This window comes from Mus musculus, chromosome 12 (genome assembly GCF_000001635.26).
Source record: "Mus musculus strain C57BL/6J chromosome 12, GRCm38.p6 C57BL/6J".
Taxonomy (NCBI): Eukaryota; Metazoa; Chordata; class Mammalia; order Rodentia; family Muridae; genus Mus; species Mus musculus.
The window spans coordinates 110,446,919-110,464,336 of NC_000078.6; the positions used below are offsets into that span (position 1 = coordinate 110,446,919).

Here is a 17,418-nt window from a genome sequence, read left to right on the forward strand (position 1 = left end):
CAGCCCGGCACACGAGCCGGTCCGCACCGAGGGGGTGGGGACAGGCCGCGCAGTGGGCGGGGCGACGCTGCGGAGCGTTAGGGCACGTGGGGCCGTGTCGGCCAATGGCGTGGCGTCGTTGAGGGCGGCGAGGCGGGGAGAGGGCAGCGTGGGGCCGGCGCGGGGCGGGGCCTGGGGCGGGGGCGGGGCCTGCCGGGAGAGGGGCGGAGAGACGCCGCCGCCGCTGCCGCCGCCGCCGCCGCCGCCGCGGCTGCCGCAGCCTCTGGGAGCCTGGAAAAGGGGAAGCGAGAGCGGACGAGCGACTCAGTCCCCGGGCGGCGGCTGCAGCGGCGGCGGCGGCGGCCGGGGCGGCGCGACGGCCGGGCCGGGGGCGCTTCTGCTGCTGCAGCGGCAGTGGCGGCGGGCGGAGGCAGGGGCGGCGGCGGCGGCCCGCACCAGCCATGCCGAATAAAAACAAGAAGGAGAAAGTGAGTCGGGGCCGGGGGCTCCGGGACCGGGTCTGGGGTCCCCGCGTCGGCGGGTAGGGGCGGGGCGGCAGGTCGTCCAGGCTCGCGGGCGGGCCCAGGGCGCTGGCAGGATTGCATGGAGCTGGGGAGGCCGCTCAGGCTCTGAGGTGGCGCTGAGGTGCCGCGGTCGCTCTGGGTGGCGGCTGATGCTCCGTGCAGTGCTCTGCGTGGCGGGGGCTGGGGTGCTGGAGCGTTCCGGACTCGCCCCAGAAACCCTCACTTGTGAGGTTTAAGGGTGGGAGGGGAGAAAGGGATGGGCCGAGAGCTGGGGTTACGTGTCCCTACCTGGAGTTTTCACCTCCCTCCCCCGCCCCCCAACACAGACATGAAGAGAAACGGAATTTGAAGGCTGCTGGTATTGTGAATATACTCAATATGATGTAGTTTGCTGCTGACATATTAAAGCCATCAGAAGCTCTCAGTGATATGTATCAATTTAGAAACTGCATTTGAGCTGATGCTTAGCGGTCCAAATATTGAGAACACTAATGGTTTTTTGTTGTTGTTTGTTTTTGTTTTTTTGTTTTTGTTTTGTGATGATTCCCAGGAACCACCAAAACCGGTGAAAAGTGGAAAAGGTCCAAAAGAAGGACAAGATACAGCAGAAACAGAGGTAACCTCTGGACAAGCTCATTGTTATTCTTGATCAGCCTTTAATCTAGGGTCTAACACGGAGGCTCTACAAACCAAAGTGTTTCTGAAGTCTTTTCTTATGAGTTACTTATCCCCCCCCCCACTCTTTTATTAAAGTGTGCACAGCGAAACTGACATTTTAAAAACAGTTTTGTGGCTTCTAACAGAGCTCAAGCCCTCCCAGTGAACTGGTCTTAAATGGAGTCTCTAGCTTTAGGGTCTGCCCCCTCGTTCCTTTTCTGTGTCTCTGGCTCTCTCAGTGACTTCCACGGTCCTTGCTTTCCTTGCTGCAGCCTCGAACTGGTGTCCTGGGCAAGCTTCTCTTCTGCTGATGTCTGGTCCTTTTCAACTAAGTGTGGATGTGTTTTGGTGGCTCTAATTTGGGTACTTTTTTTTTTTTTTTTAAACAGTCTTCTATTTCCTTTCCCACAAGCTCCTCCATCCTCTTTGGTGAATCCTGACTTTTCTTGCTTCCTGGCTTTGGCTTATTTCAAGAATATCTGGAATGATCCCTTGGGTCATTTGGTGGAATCTGTGATCCTTAATAGAGTTGTGCCCTTGGGGGATTTTCAGGGCAGGCCCCTTGACCCCCCTTTTTTGGCTTTGTTTTGTATCTCATTGTCTTGGAACTAGAGTGCCCAAGCGAAGAGGCTCAGGCTTTAATTTCAGGGCACCTGGAAGCTGCTCCTTAAGTCTCCCCTCTCCAGAGCCGGATCGTTGAGATTTTACCACAGACATTTCTAATTTGTGGCTGTTCGGCCTCTTCTTCCCGAAAGCTTCATTAGAATGAGTTAAATTCTGCCCTGAAGATAATCTGCAGGGGTTATTTTAGCTCCAGGTTGTCTTCCCCCCCCCCTCAATTTGGTGTGTTCTGTGCCTCCCTCCTCTGCAGCAGGTGGTTCATCCCAGCAAATCTGTTGCCCTCCCTAGAGCTGAAAGCAGAAATCCAAAAGGTTCCTGAAATACCAGTAGATAGGATCGGCTGTGCCAGTCTTTGCCTGCCCTTTCTGAACAGTGGATCGTGACGCCTTTCCTGGGGCCCACTCGTGTCTGACTGCCTTCCACAGCCAGCCCTTCAACAATTTTTACACGACGTGTAGTTGCTTTGCAGGGCATACACCGTGTGCTTCCTTGTCTTGTCATTAGGACTGCTAAAACTTCTTACGGTTCCCCAAAGCTTTCTCGCTCAAACATACCTGTGTCCTGTTGCTGTTGGGGGGGGGGGGGAAATCACAGAGAAATATCAGTATGTATGTTCATTTCTCCCTAGTTTATCAAAAGAACCTTGCTGTAAGGGTAGGATGGATATTAGGTTTAAACCCCACCCCATCCCAGTTGAAAGATGCCCATACCACTGCTGTGTAGCTGTCTGTAAAGTATGTGGGGATTTTACTGTCAGTCATGTAGGGCTCTGGAGTGTGGCCTGCAGTGTCCCATGTGATGCCCCAGTTGTCTTTTTGTATCTTTTCTAGTGCTACTGTCTAAGAGCTGGAGTCACAGAGCTCGAAATGGCCCCTGAAAAGCACTGAGATGTTGGGCCCTTCACCCCTATCTCAGAAGGATGCACGAGGCACCATGGCATGCTAAGCCCTTGGCAGATCACTGTTGAAACTATTTCCCAGGAATACAGATCCTGGAAGTGCAGTAGCTCCTGTGACCTCTGAGTTACTCTTTCTGATGGCTGTTGTCTCCCCTCAGCCTTGGGCTCTGTTCTTCCCTGCTTTTCCCACCCACTTAGCAAGTGTGATTGACTCATCCAGTGAATTAAGTCTTGACTGTACTCGCTCCTCTCCTCCTATTACTCCGACTTTGAATATTTTAGCCTGAAGAGTGTAAATGGGTTTGGTATTCATGGTTGCTCTTGGAGCCCTTCTAATGTCACGCGAGCAGCGGTGGTCCACACTGTCCCGTGAAGGCTCAGAGCCTAGACAGTTTCCACACTCCAGTTTTACAGCCTGGGGAGGTAAACAGGGCTGGTGTTGCAGCCATGGGTGAGCTGCGGAAAGGCTTGAGAAGTGATCCCAGTGAGAGTCGAGAAGTTAGCCTGTGGTTGACTTAGCACACCGCTCTCCCTCCGGGCCATGGAAAGTCCTTACGCTGGACATTCGGCTGGCCTCACGAGAGACAGGCCTCAAGTGGTTTACCTCGAAGAACACTTTTTGGCTAGCCCGTGGCTTTTTAGATAGGAGGGAAAAGTACTGGAGTGGAAGACAGCATGAGACCCAGGAAGGTCCTCCAGGCTGGGAGTGAGAGCAAACGGGGATTCAGGCCTGTCAGGAGTGATGCACGCGCTCGCCTTGGGAAACGTGTTTCCTCATCTCTTGAGACACTTTAGTGAGCTAAAGATGTTGGGGGCCCATTTTTACTGTGCGGGATAGATTGGGCCCTGCTTTGCCTAAGAAGTTTTTCCCTGTAAGATGCACAACAGCGTAGATCCAGTAGCGTAGTTATGGGTCCTGCTAAAGGTTGTTACTGCTGCTGGGCATTCGCACATTTCTCTTTCCTTTTCTTCTCTGTCCATGAGTATGTTAAACTTTGACTTGTTGCATATTCCTGTGTGTCCTGAAAATACAGATTTCTGTCCCGTGCCAGGTACAGTTTGTTTAGTACAGGTTTGCTTGTCTTTAACTGACAGGCCACAGCTGACCCACGGGCTACTTGAAGTTAGAAAACGTGGAGATGGACGGAGAGAACAAATTATCACTTGGATACGGAGGAACATGACTAGGCACATTTTATGAATACTCCAAATCCTAAATTACACTGAGATCTAGACCTTCATTTGGCAGGGTCAGGCCATTGGATGGTGTTGCTGTATTGTCTTGTCGTGTTTTTAAAATCTGTGCACTTTGTCCAAAGTTGAGATTTTTTTTTTTAAATGTGTTGATGATTTTTACAAAGTGATTTGTTTTGGACACATTAAAGGTGGTTTGAGTCTCGTTTTCCGTCTGTGCGTTTTGCATGCTGGGCTGAGTTTTGTTTGAAAGTCTTTTCAGCATCTCTTATGTAACATGCAGTGCTTGGAAGGAAGCTGGAGCAGCCTTCGCTCAGACTCGGTCTCTTACGTCGACCCTGTTTACCTTTATGAATCTCCTGTCCCTTTGCACTGCCACAGCCCTCGGAGGAAGGGACAGTAAGGCGGAGGCTTGCCAGGGGTCACGTTACGCTGGGAGCCAAATAATGTTTTTCTGTAAGTTAAACTAAAATTTATAGACGTTATTAATCTAATAACAGCCATTACGTGGGAACATAGGTAAAAATTTTATGAAAATATCTTTCAAAATTATTTCGGGGCTTTCTGTTCACTGTCTGTGGAGCAGACATCTTTCTTGAATAAGTTGGAAGGTGGCTGTGGGAGTAGTTTGGAAGGAGCCACATGGTCACTTACCTGACATCCTCTGTGGAAGGGCCAAAGCCTCCATCCATTGGCTGGCTCTTTTCAGACCTGAGGTCGGTGCCCAATGCTCAGGTGCATAGAAAGATGGTGCAGCCTCAGATGGGAGAGCTTGGGAGTTGTTGGGAAATGGCTACTCTGGATTGGCTGCCTTCAGGCCTCAGAAGCACCTGGGTCTTCCATAAGCTGCTTTTCCTCCACCTCCGACTCCTCATCCACGTGTAAGCTGATGGGTGGGAGACCTGGTGCCCACGCTGGTATGGAGGCAGGGGCTTTGTGAGAGGCTGTTCCCAGCTGCGTTTATCCTTGACCTTACCTACTAAATGCCAGTAGTAGGCATTGCTGAGTGTCTCCAGAGGACAGACTCACCCCTGCTGAGCCCTGCACTGAAAAGACGCTCTACAGAGTGTGCACGTTTGCCTCCAGAGTGCGTCTGCCGTCCCCCGGTATGCTTCCATGTTGAACAGCAGTGCTCAGACAAAAGGGAAGGGCCCTTTACATGCCTCAAAGGCATTGAGAACCCAAACAGATTTTATGTAGGTGGTTACAGCTCTCTTACCCATATTTTTCATATTAGAAATTAAAACAAAAAATTCAAGTATTCATCAATTCAGCTAATAATAGCAGTAATACTCATTACATATTAACAAAAATAGCATTTGTGTGAAAATATTTTTTTTTAAAGAAAATTCCCTGAAAAGAGGGGTATTGTTAGGGAGCTGGAGAGATGGCTCAGCGGTTAAGAGCACTGACTGCTCTTCCAGAGGTCCTGAGTTCAATTCCCTGCAACCACATGGTGGCTCACAACCATCTGTAATGGGATCCCATGCTCTCTTCTGGTGTGTCCAGGGACAGCTACAGTGTACTCACATAAGTAGATAGATAGATAGATAGATAGATAGTTTTTTTTGAGGAAAAGGGGGGCATTGCTTTAGGTTTTTTGGACATCTTTAGCTGCTTGGCTCTACAGTCAGTCCATTTTGGTAGCACATGTATCGCTCACACAAATCTTCCCGGCGTGAGACTGAAGTGAACTCATGAAATCCCATCCAAGTTGCTGTGAAGACAGTTTGGCTTCCTGGAGCACCAGCTCAGGCTCATCTATCTGAAATTTAAGATTTATTTTTTAACAATTTATATTTGTTTATGTGCGTGAGTGTTTGTGTGTACTGTGTGTGCCTAGTGCCCACAGAGACCAGAAGAGGGTGGCCCAAACTGGAGTTCCAGGTGGTTGTGAGCTGCCGTGTGGGTGCTAGGACTAAAACCAAGGTCCTCTACAAGCATGGCAGGTGCTCTTAACTCAGAGCCGTCTGTCCAGTTCAGGGAAGGCTTTCCTTCCTTAAGCCATATTTCTTTTGTCTAATATAAACGTGGGAAATAATTTGCCATCACATATCCACGGCACAGTGCTTTGGGCCTGTGGCTCGCTTGCCTTACTAGATGAGTCCTTTGGGGCCAGCTATTTAACAAGATCCGTGCTTCTTTGCAATCTCCATGTGTTAGTTGGGCCCTACAGTGGAGAAATACAGTGGTCAGTGGATTTAAAAAGTGCTTAGAAGGTTGGGAATTTTGCCCAGCCGTGGAACGTGTACCTAGGGAGTGCAGTGCAAAGGCCTTGTGGTCAGTCCTCCGCACTTGATAAATAGTGCCAGAAAAGGGAGAGCTTCAGGTCAGCCTGCTTACTGTTCTATTATTGTAAGTTATAAATAACCTTTAATTATTATTTGTTTTATGATTTTTTTAATCCCGAAAGGAATTTCAGGGCAGAGCTTTCATTCAATATTATTGATTTTAAGTAAGTGACGTCATACTAGCTCAGATGATACGGCAGTTAGGACTTTTCTTTTTGTTTATATCTGAGTCAGGGTCTTATTACCATGTAGCCCAGGCTAGCCTCAGACCTTAGCTACTCAAATGTTGAGATTGTAGGCATGTGCCCACACCTGGGACAGGACTTCCTCTGCTGTTTTGGGAAAGTTCTAAGCATTAGAAAATTCTTAGTTGGCAAAAGAATAACTGTTTCACAGACCTTGCTAGAGAAGATCAGTGGTAAATGTATCTATCTATTCAGTCTGGTTCTATTTAAAGCATTTCAGAGTGGGCTTTCCACTGAAGTGTGTTTCTCCTTCCTAATTACGTTCATTTGAACACTGCGTCTTGGAAGAAGATATTTTTGCTGTATTTTTCAAGGCAGTGCACTTCATGGTGATAAACAGATAGATGATAGGTGGGTGGATGGATGGATTGATGGGTTTCTGGCCTGGGCATCTTTGGCCCTTTTGGCCCCTGTGAGCATGGTGCTGAGGATTGTGGGGATAAGAAGGTTAATGCAGTCCTGACCTGCTTAGAACGTAAGCATTGACTGAGGTGTGCTGTATGCTCCCGTTGCCTCTGGACAGTCTGTGTGCTTGGGAGTTTCTTGCCAGTTCCCCTTAGTCGGTGTTGAATGGAGGGCCTAGGTAGGGCCCATCTCCTAGAAAGAGCCAGATGCTGCTTTGGGTCAGGGCGCCAACGCTTTTAGCGCCTAAGCGGACAGGACCAGGTCTGTGGGACAGGCAGGGAAAGAGATGGGAGAGGTAACCTAAACATGGAGGCACAGGTAGCTGCAGGGGGAGCACAGGCTTGTGGACAGCCACAGGACAGAGCAGAAGTTTCCCTGCCCTTGTAAAGGACATCCCTGGTCATCATGGTCATCAGCTAACTGCCCAGCCACTGGCATGGCTCACAGGATGTCTTCTTGAGGCACAAGACAACTGCCCTGAAAGCTTCAGTGATGGGAAGAGCCTGCCGTGTTTCCCAGATGGTGGGTGTACCCTGGTCCCGGCTGAGCAGCACTGTCTCTGCTCCTCTACTTTCCCCTGGCTGGGAGCAGTACTTAGTAGTTTTGCTGCTTCCCAGGCCGCAGCATCCGTGTTTCTCCACCTGGGGGAGTCAGAGAACAAGCCTAGAATTTAAACTCCAGGGAGAGGCTAAAAGCCTTCACTGAGGGTGCACAGAGCTGCCCTTTATCTTTGTGTGTGTGTGGTTTTCTTGTTGAGAAATGTGACATTGATAGATGAGTTCCCCACACTGTACAGCCTACAGGCGTTGGTGTGGCCACAAATGTTAGCTTTGTCCAGGGAGGAGCTCAGAAGTTGGCCACATCAAGTGATTTCATTTCAACCTAAAGTCATGAGAATTAAAGTCAAGTTCCTTGGGTTAGCCGCATTTCAAGTGCGCAGTAGCCCCGTGTGGCTCAGACCTACCAGATGTGGAGTGTATATAGTGTCTGAGAGAGTCCCGTGAGGGAGAGCTGACAAGTAGCCAGACAGTATTTTACACAACCATTTCTAACATGAGCGAACGGATTGTAGTTTAGCCCCACTAGCTCTCTTTAACAATACAAATTATCAAAGTTCAGATTAAAAATTTAAACAAAAAGAAGAAACAAATAGGCAAGAGAATAGCTAAACTTAGAGAAAAGAAGACACAAGAGAGAGTATCTTGGTAAGGTGTGAAGGCACTATGTTTACCTCTTGGTCCATGACAGGCCTCCCCAAGTTCTACACGTGAGGAGACTCCATTTTCTTAGGTGAGGGAACCTTGAGAAACCCAAGAGAAGGCACATGGTGTCATAGTCGCTCTTGCAGACAGTGTCTTGTATGTCTACATTTTTATAGGTGAAAACATCCATGGTTAAAATACAGTATGAAGGCTGGGGTGTTGTCAGTGTGAAGCATGTGAGTGCCTACTGTGCATTAGACCCTGGGTCTAACTATTTTATTAAATAGTACGGGAATCTATTCTCACTGCACACACAGCCTGCTTTCAGTGTTCAGGGACAGTCTTGCCAAGGATTTGACATTCAGATGGAACTCTCTCTTCCCAAAGGGGTGATAGGCAGGTGTTGGGGTGTTTGGAGCCGGCGAATGAGGGCAGATAACTGGTGGGTGAGTGGGTTTGCAGAGTAGGAGAAGGTGGCTATTCATAGCATGGTACCCCACCTCTGTGGGTCCCTGGAGCCAAGTCACATCCCCTCCTCTGAGCTTCCCCTTTGAAGATTCATCTGTGGAGAACTCTGCCCAGAGACGCCTATGGCACATGACCCCCAGTATTCTTGCTACCAAAGGTCACAGCTCTGTGAGTCCTTTCCTACCACTGGGAAACAGGCTGGCAGGTTTGCTCAAATCCATGGTCAATGATCAGAAAACCCTCCTTCCTCTCTGTTTCTACCTCTCAGCAGGAAGTGTTGCCCTAGAAAAATGAGCTTTCTGTGAAGGGCTAGATATAACTGTCCTAGGCCTTTTGGGCCTAAAATATTTGTATGGTTTGTCCCAGCTGCTGACTGTGCTATTGTAGGAGAGAGCAGCCTTAGACAATGGCCAGCAAACAGGTACCACCTTCTCACAGAACTGCCTCTCATGGAGTAGGTGGAAGCAGGGCAGTGTGGCCCAGGGATTTGGCTTTCTGGCCCTGGTCCAGGGTGCATCCATGCAGCTGGCCACTCAGAGAAAGTGGTGAGGTGGTTGGTTATCAACAGGCTTGGACCCCCATCTGAAACCAGCCCTGGTTAGCTCACGGCAAGGAGCATCCTTTGTGTTTGCCTCCGTTCACCATCGTGAACCCCTTGTGATCCCAGTGGCTTGGCCCTGCTCTCTGGCACAGTAGGCATCTCACATGTCCTCGTGAATTCTCAGAGCTGCAGAGTTTGAATGAAGGAAACATGCTGTTTGTTCCGTGTAGTAATCCCTTATATGGTAAGACGCTTAGGAGTGAGGCTCTGTCACCAAGCCAGTTGCTTATTTTGCTGGTTGAATGAATAATTCTGAAGCACCGAGACTAACAAGCACCCATGTCTCTGTTGCCCAGAATTCTCTCACTCCATGTTCAGGAGGAGGATGCCTGCTGTACAGGAGGTGTGGGGAACAGAAGAGACATTTGGACTTTGGAGGAGGCATCGCCTGTTAGAAAGTCCTCACCCTTTCTTGATATCTATTGCTTCTCTGGGGTAGCCTCTGCCACCATGCCCAGTAACTGTTGGGAAGACTTGGAGAGTGGCCCATACCCACTGTGGTAATAACACAAGTCAGCAGGGGCCTGCCTGGGTGGCTTGTCGCCCCAGCTCCTCATGGCACCTGGTAGATAGTTCTACTTTCCCTCCTCTCAAGAGCTTCCCCTGGAAGGACCCAGAGTCCGAGTGCTCGGGCCCTGAGAAGGTCAGAAAGGTCGCTGCCCTGTGCCTCAGGATACCTTAGATCGCCCTGCAGCTGCCTGAGGTTCCCCAGGGATGCGAGTGATGAGGCCGGAGTCTGCACTCGGAACTCTCAAGAGGAAAGTCATCTATCTTGCTTTGAGTTTGATGAGCAACACTGTGTTTGCGATTAGTACCTCAAACGCAAGAGCACCGACTGCTCTCCCAGAGGTCCTGAGTTCAATTCCCAGCAACCACATGGTGGCTCACAACCATCTGTAATGGGGTCTGATGCCCTCTTCTAGTGTGTCTGAAGAGAGCAATAGTGTACTCATATACATAAAACAAATAAATCTTTTAAAAACAAGAAGGAGGCTAAGGGAAACCCTGGGGTCTCTTAGGCGGATGAGCAATTAGACCAAAGCACACCTGCCGTGGTCTCCAATCCAGGACAGCGGCCAGAGAGAAGAATCAGGGTGGGATTGCTGGGTCACCTGATGGTTATTCAGTTCACCTACTGAGGAATTCTAGCTCTTCCCCAACTCGAAACACACACACACACCACACACACACACACACACACACACACACAGTTGTCAGGTATTGCTATCTTCCATTTGTTTGAACCGACTGCCTATGCTGAGGCTGTTGGCTAGTCCGGTGGAGCACCTTTCTGAGTGCCTGTAGCCTTCCTCTTGTTGAGTTACCGGGAGAAGTTTTTGTATTTTGGCTACTGATAGATTGTCATCAGATATGTAATCCACAAGTATTTTGTCTTTATCAGTTGTATTTTACTTTTTATAATGCTTTTTATGTATAAAAAGTATATTTTTATTTTTCAGGTTTTGTTGTTTTCATTGTAGTTAGCAACTTGCTGTCAAATCCAAGGCAGTGAGATTTGTTTTTGGTGCTTCTAAGAGTTTTATGGTTTTTACTGTTGTATCTTAGGTCTTTGGTACATCTTGAATTAGTTTTTATATACTTTCCTATGTGTCTGTCCCAACTCTGTCCGTTGTCTGCCTGTATTTGTCTGTGGGGTAGTCTCGCTCATTAGTTCTGTCTGACCTACCACTATGTCAGTCAGATCACACTATTTTGATTAAAATTGTATCTTAAAAGATGTTAACAGACATGAAAAAATAGCTTGGGTCTTGGAAAACAAACTGCTGACATTGCTGGGACACTGTGCGTGTGTTTGTGAGTGCAGGCATGTGTACTGTGTGCATACAAGCAGTTGCATGGAGGTGGGCATGGGAGTTGAGTAGGGAGAGTCTGCAAGTAGAGTGGAGACAGATGAGAGCACGATGACCGGCATCCTGATGCTCAGAGGCTCAGCATCTCTGTAGACGGCCGATCCAGGAAGGGAGGCACCAAGGCTACCAAGGGTGTGGCAGCCTGGCTGCAGGGAGTGAGGAGGTGGAGAAAATGGCCAGCAGTCCTGAGCCAGAACCCAAGGTCAGTTCTTTGAAAAGCTTTGGTTAGGGGACGAAGTGGGCATGGAAGACACAGCATTTCACATACAGGGAGCAGGCACTGACACAGCCCCCCATTCCAGGGACAGTTGAGAATCTAAGAGTACCCCGGTGTGCCTGAAGTAAGGGTTGTGTGTTGGGTCTAGGGTTCAGAAAGGGACGTCTGGTGGCAGGATAGGGAGAGGGAAGAGGGGTGTTCTACTCTAGTCTAGAAGTACTGGAATTAAACCAGAGAGGTATTTAACATTTCAGTTATGAATTATTTTCCTGTACACAGGAATGAAGGGGAGACTTTGGTGACTAGCCGAGCCCATCCTGTCACCTGGCTTTAACAGCAGCAGAGTGCTGCCAGTCTGTTCATCTGGTGTCCTCCTTCCTCTCCTCAGGTCGTTCTGAAGCCAGTCAGAGCCAAATGTGTGTTTAGCAATAAGAACCCTTTGTGCTAACCTGCACGACAGAACATGTTAACAGGGCTCAGCCCCTTGATCACGGTATGTGCATACAGTGACCGCGGAGATGAGGTCCTGCTTCCCTCCTCCACCTCTGCTGACCAGCCTCCTCCACTCAGGGCCACACACCACAGAGAGTGTGCAGGCCTCTTTCTCTGTGTCTGCCTTAGCTCACATGGTCTGGTGTCCCCCAGCTCCCTCCCTGTTGCGTAAATGGTGGTACTTTATTTATTTATGGCTGAATAATATTCCAGTGTGCATCTGCTGCCGTGCACCTAGGCAGACCCTGGCTTGTCGCGAGCTCTGCAGGAAGCCTGTGCTGTGCTTGTTTGGCTTCCTTTGGATATAGAACCAGAAGTGAGATAGCTGAATCATACATACGGTAGAGCTATTTTTAGTTTAGTGAGGAACCACAGTTTGGTTCTACATAATGGTGCTAACTTATGTCCTCACCAGCAGTGTGCAGCTCCTTCTCCAGAGCCTCGCTAGCTATGGTGGGCCATGTGTATATTTTTGTGTATACATATGTATATTTGTATGTGTATACACATATATATGTGAGTATGTGTTCACAATTCTGAGGTGAAGCAGCAGCTTATAATTTTGGTCAACATTTTTTAAGATTATTAATAATGCCGGGTATTTTCACATTTGTGTTTTGAGGTGACTCTGTTCAGATCACCTGCCCATTCCTAATTGGAATATCTGCTTTTGCTTTTTTGTTCCCCCTGTATTGTGGATATCAACCGTCTATCAGAAGACCGCCTGGCAGGCCTAGCCTCTTTTTCAATGGGGCATCTCTTTTCTGTGTTGACTGTTTCCTTCACTCTGTAGAAACTTTATTTCATGCAGTCTCATTCTCCAGTTTTTGCATTTTTTCCCCGTGGTTGGAGACTCTTAAGCAGAACCAAACTGCTGTCAGTACCCCCTGAGAGTGAGCAGGAGACAGCCACCCAGGTTGCTGGCTTCAGTCTGGGGCGGCTGAGCCCCTGGCTACCCTTGGTTCTCACTGCACCTACTTCTCCTCCTGGGAGCTCTCTTTCTTTTTCCCTTATAATTTAGCTATTAATTAAATCAAATTAGTCACATATTTTTTGAAAGATGTGATTCTCAACCACAGGTGATTTTACCCTGCTGCCTGACTCGGGACATTCAGTAATGCTGGTGACATTCTTGTCTCAATCTAAGACAGGGCAAAGTCAGGATGCTGTAAACTTCCTACAGTGCACAGCACAGCCCCAACAGCAAAGCTTTCCTGGCTCCTCTTGTGCTGCAGTGGCAACCCTCGGTGGCCATGCCCCTCGGTGACCAAGCTCCACTTTTGCAGTTTGCTCTGCTGATTGCAGCTCTGTTGCTTGTTATCTGGGTCCTTTCCAGTTTGTCTCTACGGGGCTGATGGTTAGGCTGGTAATTTGACCGGCTTCAGGCTGGCCCTTTTGGAGAGGCAAAAAGTGCTTCTTCAACTATGTGTCGTGATAATAGGTCATCTCTGGCACCTTGGGTGATAGCAATCTATACAGTCCTCTATACAACTGGAGGAAGGGAGAACTTTGGAAGGTGTTGGAAGGCAGAATTGCTCAGTGTAGAGTGTAAGGATGAAGGCTCCAGGCAGTGTTGGTATCACCCAGAAGTGGGGAATCTGGCTGGGTTGTGGCTAAAGCCCGGCTCCACTATTGCTGCGGGATGTTGGGTTCACCCACATCTGAACCTTTCACTTGTGGGCCCCAGAGGAGAGGCCCCGGCTGTGCTATTCTCAGTGCACGTAGGGACTGTGAGAGAGCTTGCAGGAGAGGAATGGGCTATCTGGCTGGAGGCTGCAGGGAAACTCAGTGTGGGCAGCACTTGTTCCAGGACTGACTGTGAGCGAGGTGGCTTGGCCATTAAGGAGGAATATTCGCCCTGAGTCACTCATTTCTCAGGGCTCCTTGCTCTTGCCTTTCATGTGGTGGCCTTTTGGCCTCCTCCATCCCCGTAGACCTTGATTCTGGCTTCATCTCCACTTGCAAGTGGCTCTTGGCAGACCTCACACTGCTTACCCACATGGACTCACATTGTCTGATTGGCATCGTGCCTCAGCCTATCCTCTCCCTCCCGTGCAGCTCCAGGTCTAGGCCCAGCTTAGCTGACCTCTGGCTTCCTTCCTGTGGGCCCTGTCCTCGCAGCACCAGGCAGTTGGACTTTCCATACCGGAAGTGGCTGTCCCTGTCTCCCGTGCCCTTTCTCCTTACTCTCCTCCATCCGGACATCAGCATACTGACGCTGCCCATGGCCCCTGCTCCATCTGGGCTCTGGTTCACTTCTTCCATGCTGCTCGAGACGACCCGCCTCACCCAGCCATGACTGCTGTGCTGCAGCTGTTGGCACTGCAGCCGTCCATCTGTCCTGGAAGACACCGTCTGTGAGGCCACACTCCCCTTCGCCACTGTGCCCAGCCCCCTTGTACCCTCCTTGTCTGTTGTCTTCATCAGCCAGGTGATCATTCCCATGGCTTGAGCAACTCACTTAGATATTGTTGACTTCCAGTGTCGCAGGGCCAGTCCCAGTGCACTTGCCAAGTGTCTAGTGGGTGTCTGGCAGGATTATCCTGAGCATGGGGACACAGAGAGGAAGGTGACCGAGATTTTGTGTCATGGGCAGGGTAGGATGGATAGCCAATAGCCAAGATTACAAAAATAGACAATCTAGCTGCTGAGTCTTATTATTTTTTAATTTATTTAATTATGTGTATGAGTATTATATTTACGTGCATGCCTACATGACAGAAGAGGGCATCACACCCCACTACAGATGGTTGTGAGCACCAGGTGGTTGCTGGAAATTGAACTCAGGCCCTCTGGAAGAGCAGTCTGTGCTCTTAACCGCTGAGCCATCTCTCCAGCTCCCCTGAGTCTTATTCTTACGAAAAGAAAATAGAATACATTTTGGAAGAGGCAGGGAGAGGGGGCTTTGGCCTCTTCTTCCCAAATGTAATGGGATCACCACATCGGCCCTCAGACAGTGCGGTCACATTGAGCTTCCTGCTTTGCCTTACAGGCCATTTGCCACTCACTTCACCTGTCCCCCTCAGCCAGAAGGGAGGCATTCTCTCCCTTGGACTCTTCTACACACACACACACACACACACACACACACACACACACACACACACACACACACACCACACACGCGCGCGCGCACACACACACACATACACACACACACACACACACACACACACACACACGCCTGCCTCGACCTCCAGCTTTTGTGGTTTTGCCGACAGTCTGACACTGTTTTCCACATTTAGCTGCTGCCTCCTGCCCAAGTTAGTCTCTGAGTTTCTTCTTTATAGTTGAAGCCAAAGCCTTCTCAGGGCTGGAGCCCACAGAGCCAGAGTGTCTCTTAGAGAGAGACCTGCCCCATCACTGCCACACCACGCCACTCCACCTCATTTGGAGCTCTCTTCCATGTAAGGTCCATTTCTCACCCAAGCTTGGAAGGCCCCTGCGCCTTTCCAGTCTTCTGTCTACCTGCCCCCTCTCCATGTGAATGACCCAGAGCCACACCAAAGTTGTGGCAGAGGGTGTGGAATAGAGGTGAGCGCCTTTCCTCAGAAAAGCTCTTCCTGGCTGGCAGCTCCTGAGATCCTTAAAAACTGACCAATGGCTGGGCAGGCCCCTGTCCTCCAGGGAGAAAGATGCGCCCTTACCATTGACGGAGTGTAGGATCCTAGCTAGCTCCCTGGGCCAAAAGTGCTCAGGCATAACGTGCGGTGGGTGACGTGGGAAGGCTGTGGAGGTGCTAGAGGGAGTAAATAGCCCTTCAGGCGAGGGCCTGGAGGGGCTACAGGAGGAGACATGGTGGGCCAGGCTGGGAAGCAGACATGTCACCACCATGAAACTAGAAGAAACTCACACTGGATAACATGAAGCAGTGGGCAGATTTTCTCTCTGGAAGTTTTCTGCCTCCTAGTAGGCCAAGGCTCTGGAGAGGTCCAGAAAAGAGCAGACTCGGCAGGGTTCAAGGGTAGCTGGTGGCTTGGTGTCTGCAGAGATGCAACACCTTCATCTCCTTAGACATTGAAAACCGTAGCTCAGCTTGGTTCCCAGCAGGGTGGCTGGCCAGTGTCTGGATTTGATTTAATTCTGTTCTGTGGGTTAGCCGGATCATCCCCAATCTTAGCCTTGCTTACATGGGATGCAGTTTGTTTCCCCTGCTGGGTATGAAACAGCCTCAGAGTGGCTTCTGGTTGCTTTCTACTGTTGTTCTTCAAGGTCTTTGTCTGTGAGGTCCTGGACTGGGCACTGTAGACCGTGGGAGGTGGAGGTTGGAGCAGTCTGCATGCAGTACACACATGGGAGCCAGGAACACTCTGTGGGCCTGTCCCTGAGGCTGTGCAGTAAATCTTGTGTGTGGCTGTGTGTGCGCAAGTGTATGTACATGTACTTGTGCATGCATGGGGGTAGGTGCTCTCAGAGGCCAAAGGCATGGATCCCCTGACATCGTTGGACTTCCAGGCCATGTGACCTGCTCAGTGTGGGTGCTGGGAACCGAACCCATGTCCTCTGTACAAGCAGCATGTTCTTTTCCCTGTGGAGCCATCTCTCCAGCTCTTGAAGGAGCAGCCCAGGAAGGCCAACACATAAGCTTTGATTTGGGAGGAGGGCTTCATGGAAGAGGTGAGTTATAGATGGAGCTTTCTTTTTAAACTTCATACTTTATTCATTTATTTGTGTGTGTGTGTGTGTACACATGTGTACATGGATGTTCCAGTGCATACGTGGAGTTCGTAGGACAACTTGTGGAAGTCCTCTTCTTCCATCATTTGAGTCCCAGGGATTAAACTCATGGTCAGGCTTGGTGGCAAGCATCTTTACCCACTGATCACTCTCACCAGCCCATGGGTGAGCTCTTTATTTATTTATATTTATTTATTTTGTTCCAGATGTAAGAGTGAGCGATCCTTTATTAGTTGTATGTCACAATAATACATGCCAAGTGTAGCTGCTTATAAAGGACAGTGTTGTTTAGCTCACAGCTCTGGAGGTGACTCAGTTCTGGTGAGGACAGAAGGGCAGGTGGCAGCTGGGCAGTGGTGGCACATGCCTTTAATCCCAGCACTTGGGAGGCAGAGGCAGGAGGATTTCTGAGTTCAAGTCCAGCCTGGTCTACAGAGTGAGCTCCAGGACAGCCAGGGCTATACAGAGAAACCCTGTCTCGAAAAAACAAACAAACCAAACCAAACCAAACCAAAACAAACAAACAAAAAAAGAAGAGCAGGTGGCAATGGTGGCACTGTGTATCACTTACCACATTTCAGTCCAGGAACACAAAGAGCCCCACGTGCACAGGAACTTCCTGCCAGGCCCCAGCTGTTAAAGGTTCACACCGCTTCCGTTCCAGCATCCTAGGGATCAAGATCAGACCATGCCAGACACAGATCAGAGAGAAAGTCCACAGCTACAGACTGTGTGGGAAGAGTACCAACCCCGACTCTCAGGTCAGAACTCCAGCTGCTGCTCGGGGCAGCCACATCTGGAACGACCTATCCAAGTGTTCTTAGGCGGCATATTACAAACAAAGCAGGCCTTTACTGCTTAGCAAACAGTCATCCCAAGGATGGCAGTCGATAAGTCCGGGGCTCGTGTTGCTGTGGCCCTGTGTGATGATGGGAGGGGCCAAGGGGGTTTGTATCTTCAGGTTGTAGCTTGTTGGCCTTTCAGTGTATGTGGGTGTTTGGGGGTGGTGGTGGTGAGGCTGTGCACATGTATGTACAGATGTGCATGTCTGTGCATGTGGGTGTATGGAGGCCATG

The 17,418-nt window shown here is 49.7% G+C and overlaps 1 protein-coding gene across 16 annotated transcripts in view; it reads left to right on the forward strand.

Annotated features, from left to right (window-relative positions):
- The first annotated feature begins 225 nt into the window (after window positions 1–225).
- Ppp2r5c (protein phosphatase 2, regulatory subunit B', gamma) overlaps window positions 226–17,418 on the forward strand; it is a 135,932-nt gene continuing 118,739 nt past the window's right edge. For 7 of the 16 annotated variants that reach the window (NM_001364204.1, NM_001373949.1, NM_001373950.1 and 4 more), the window contains exons 1-2: window positions 306–467; window positions 1,054–1,119. In NM_001364204.1, the coding sequence (NP_001351133.1) occupies window positions 441–467; window positions 1,054–1,119 (93 nt within the window). In that variant the 5' untranslated portion in view covers window positions 306–440. Of the gene's footprint in view, window positions 468–603; window positions 729–1,053; window positions 1,120–3,774; window positions 4,082–17,418 lie in introns of those variants that run through there. The other 9 variants (XM_006515918.3, XM_006515923.4, XM_006515921.2 and 6 more) reach the window with 7 other exon arrangements.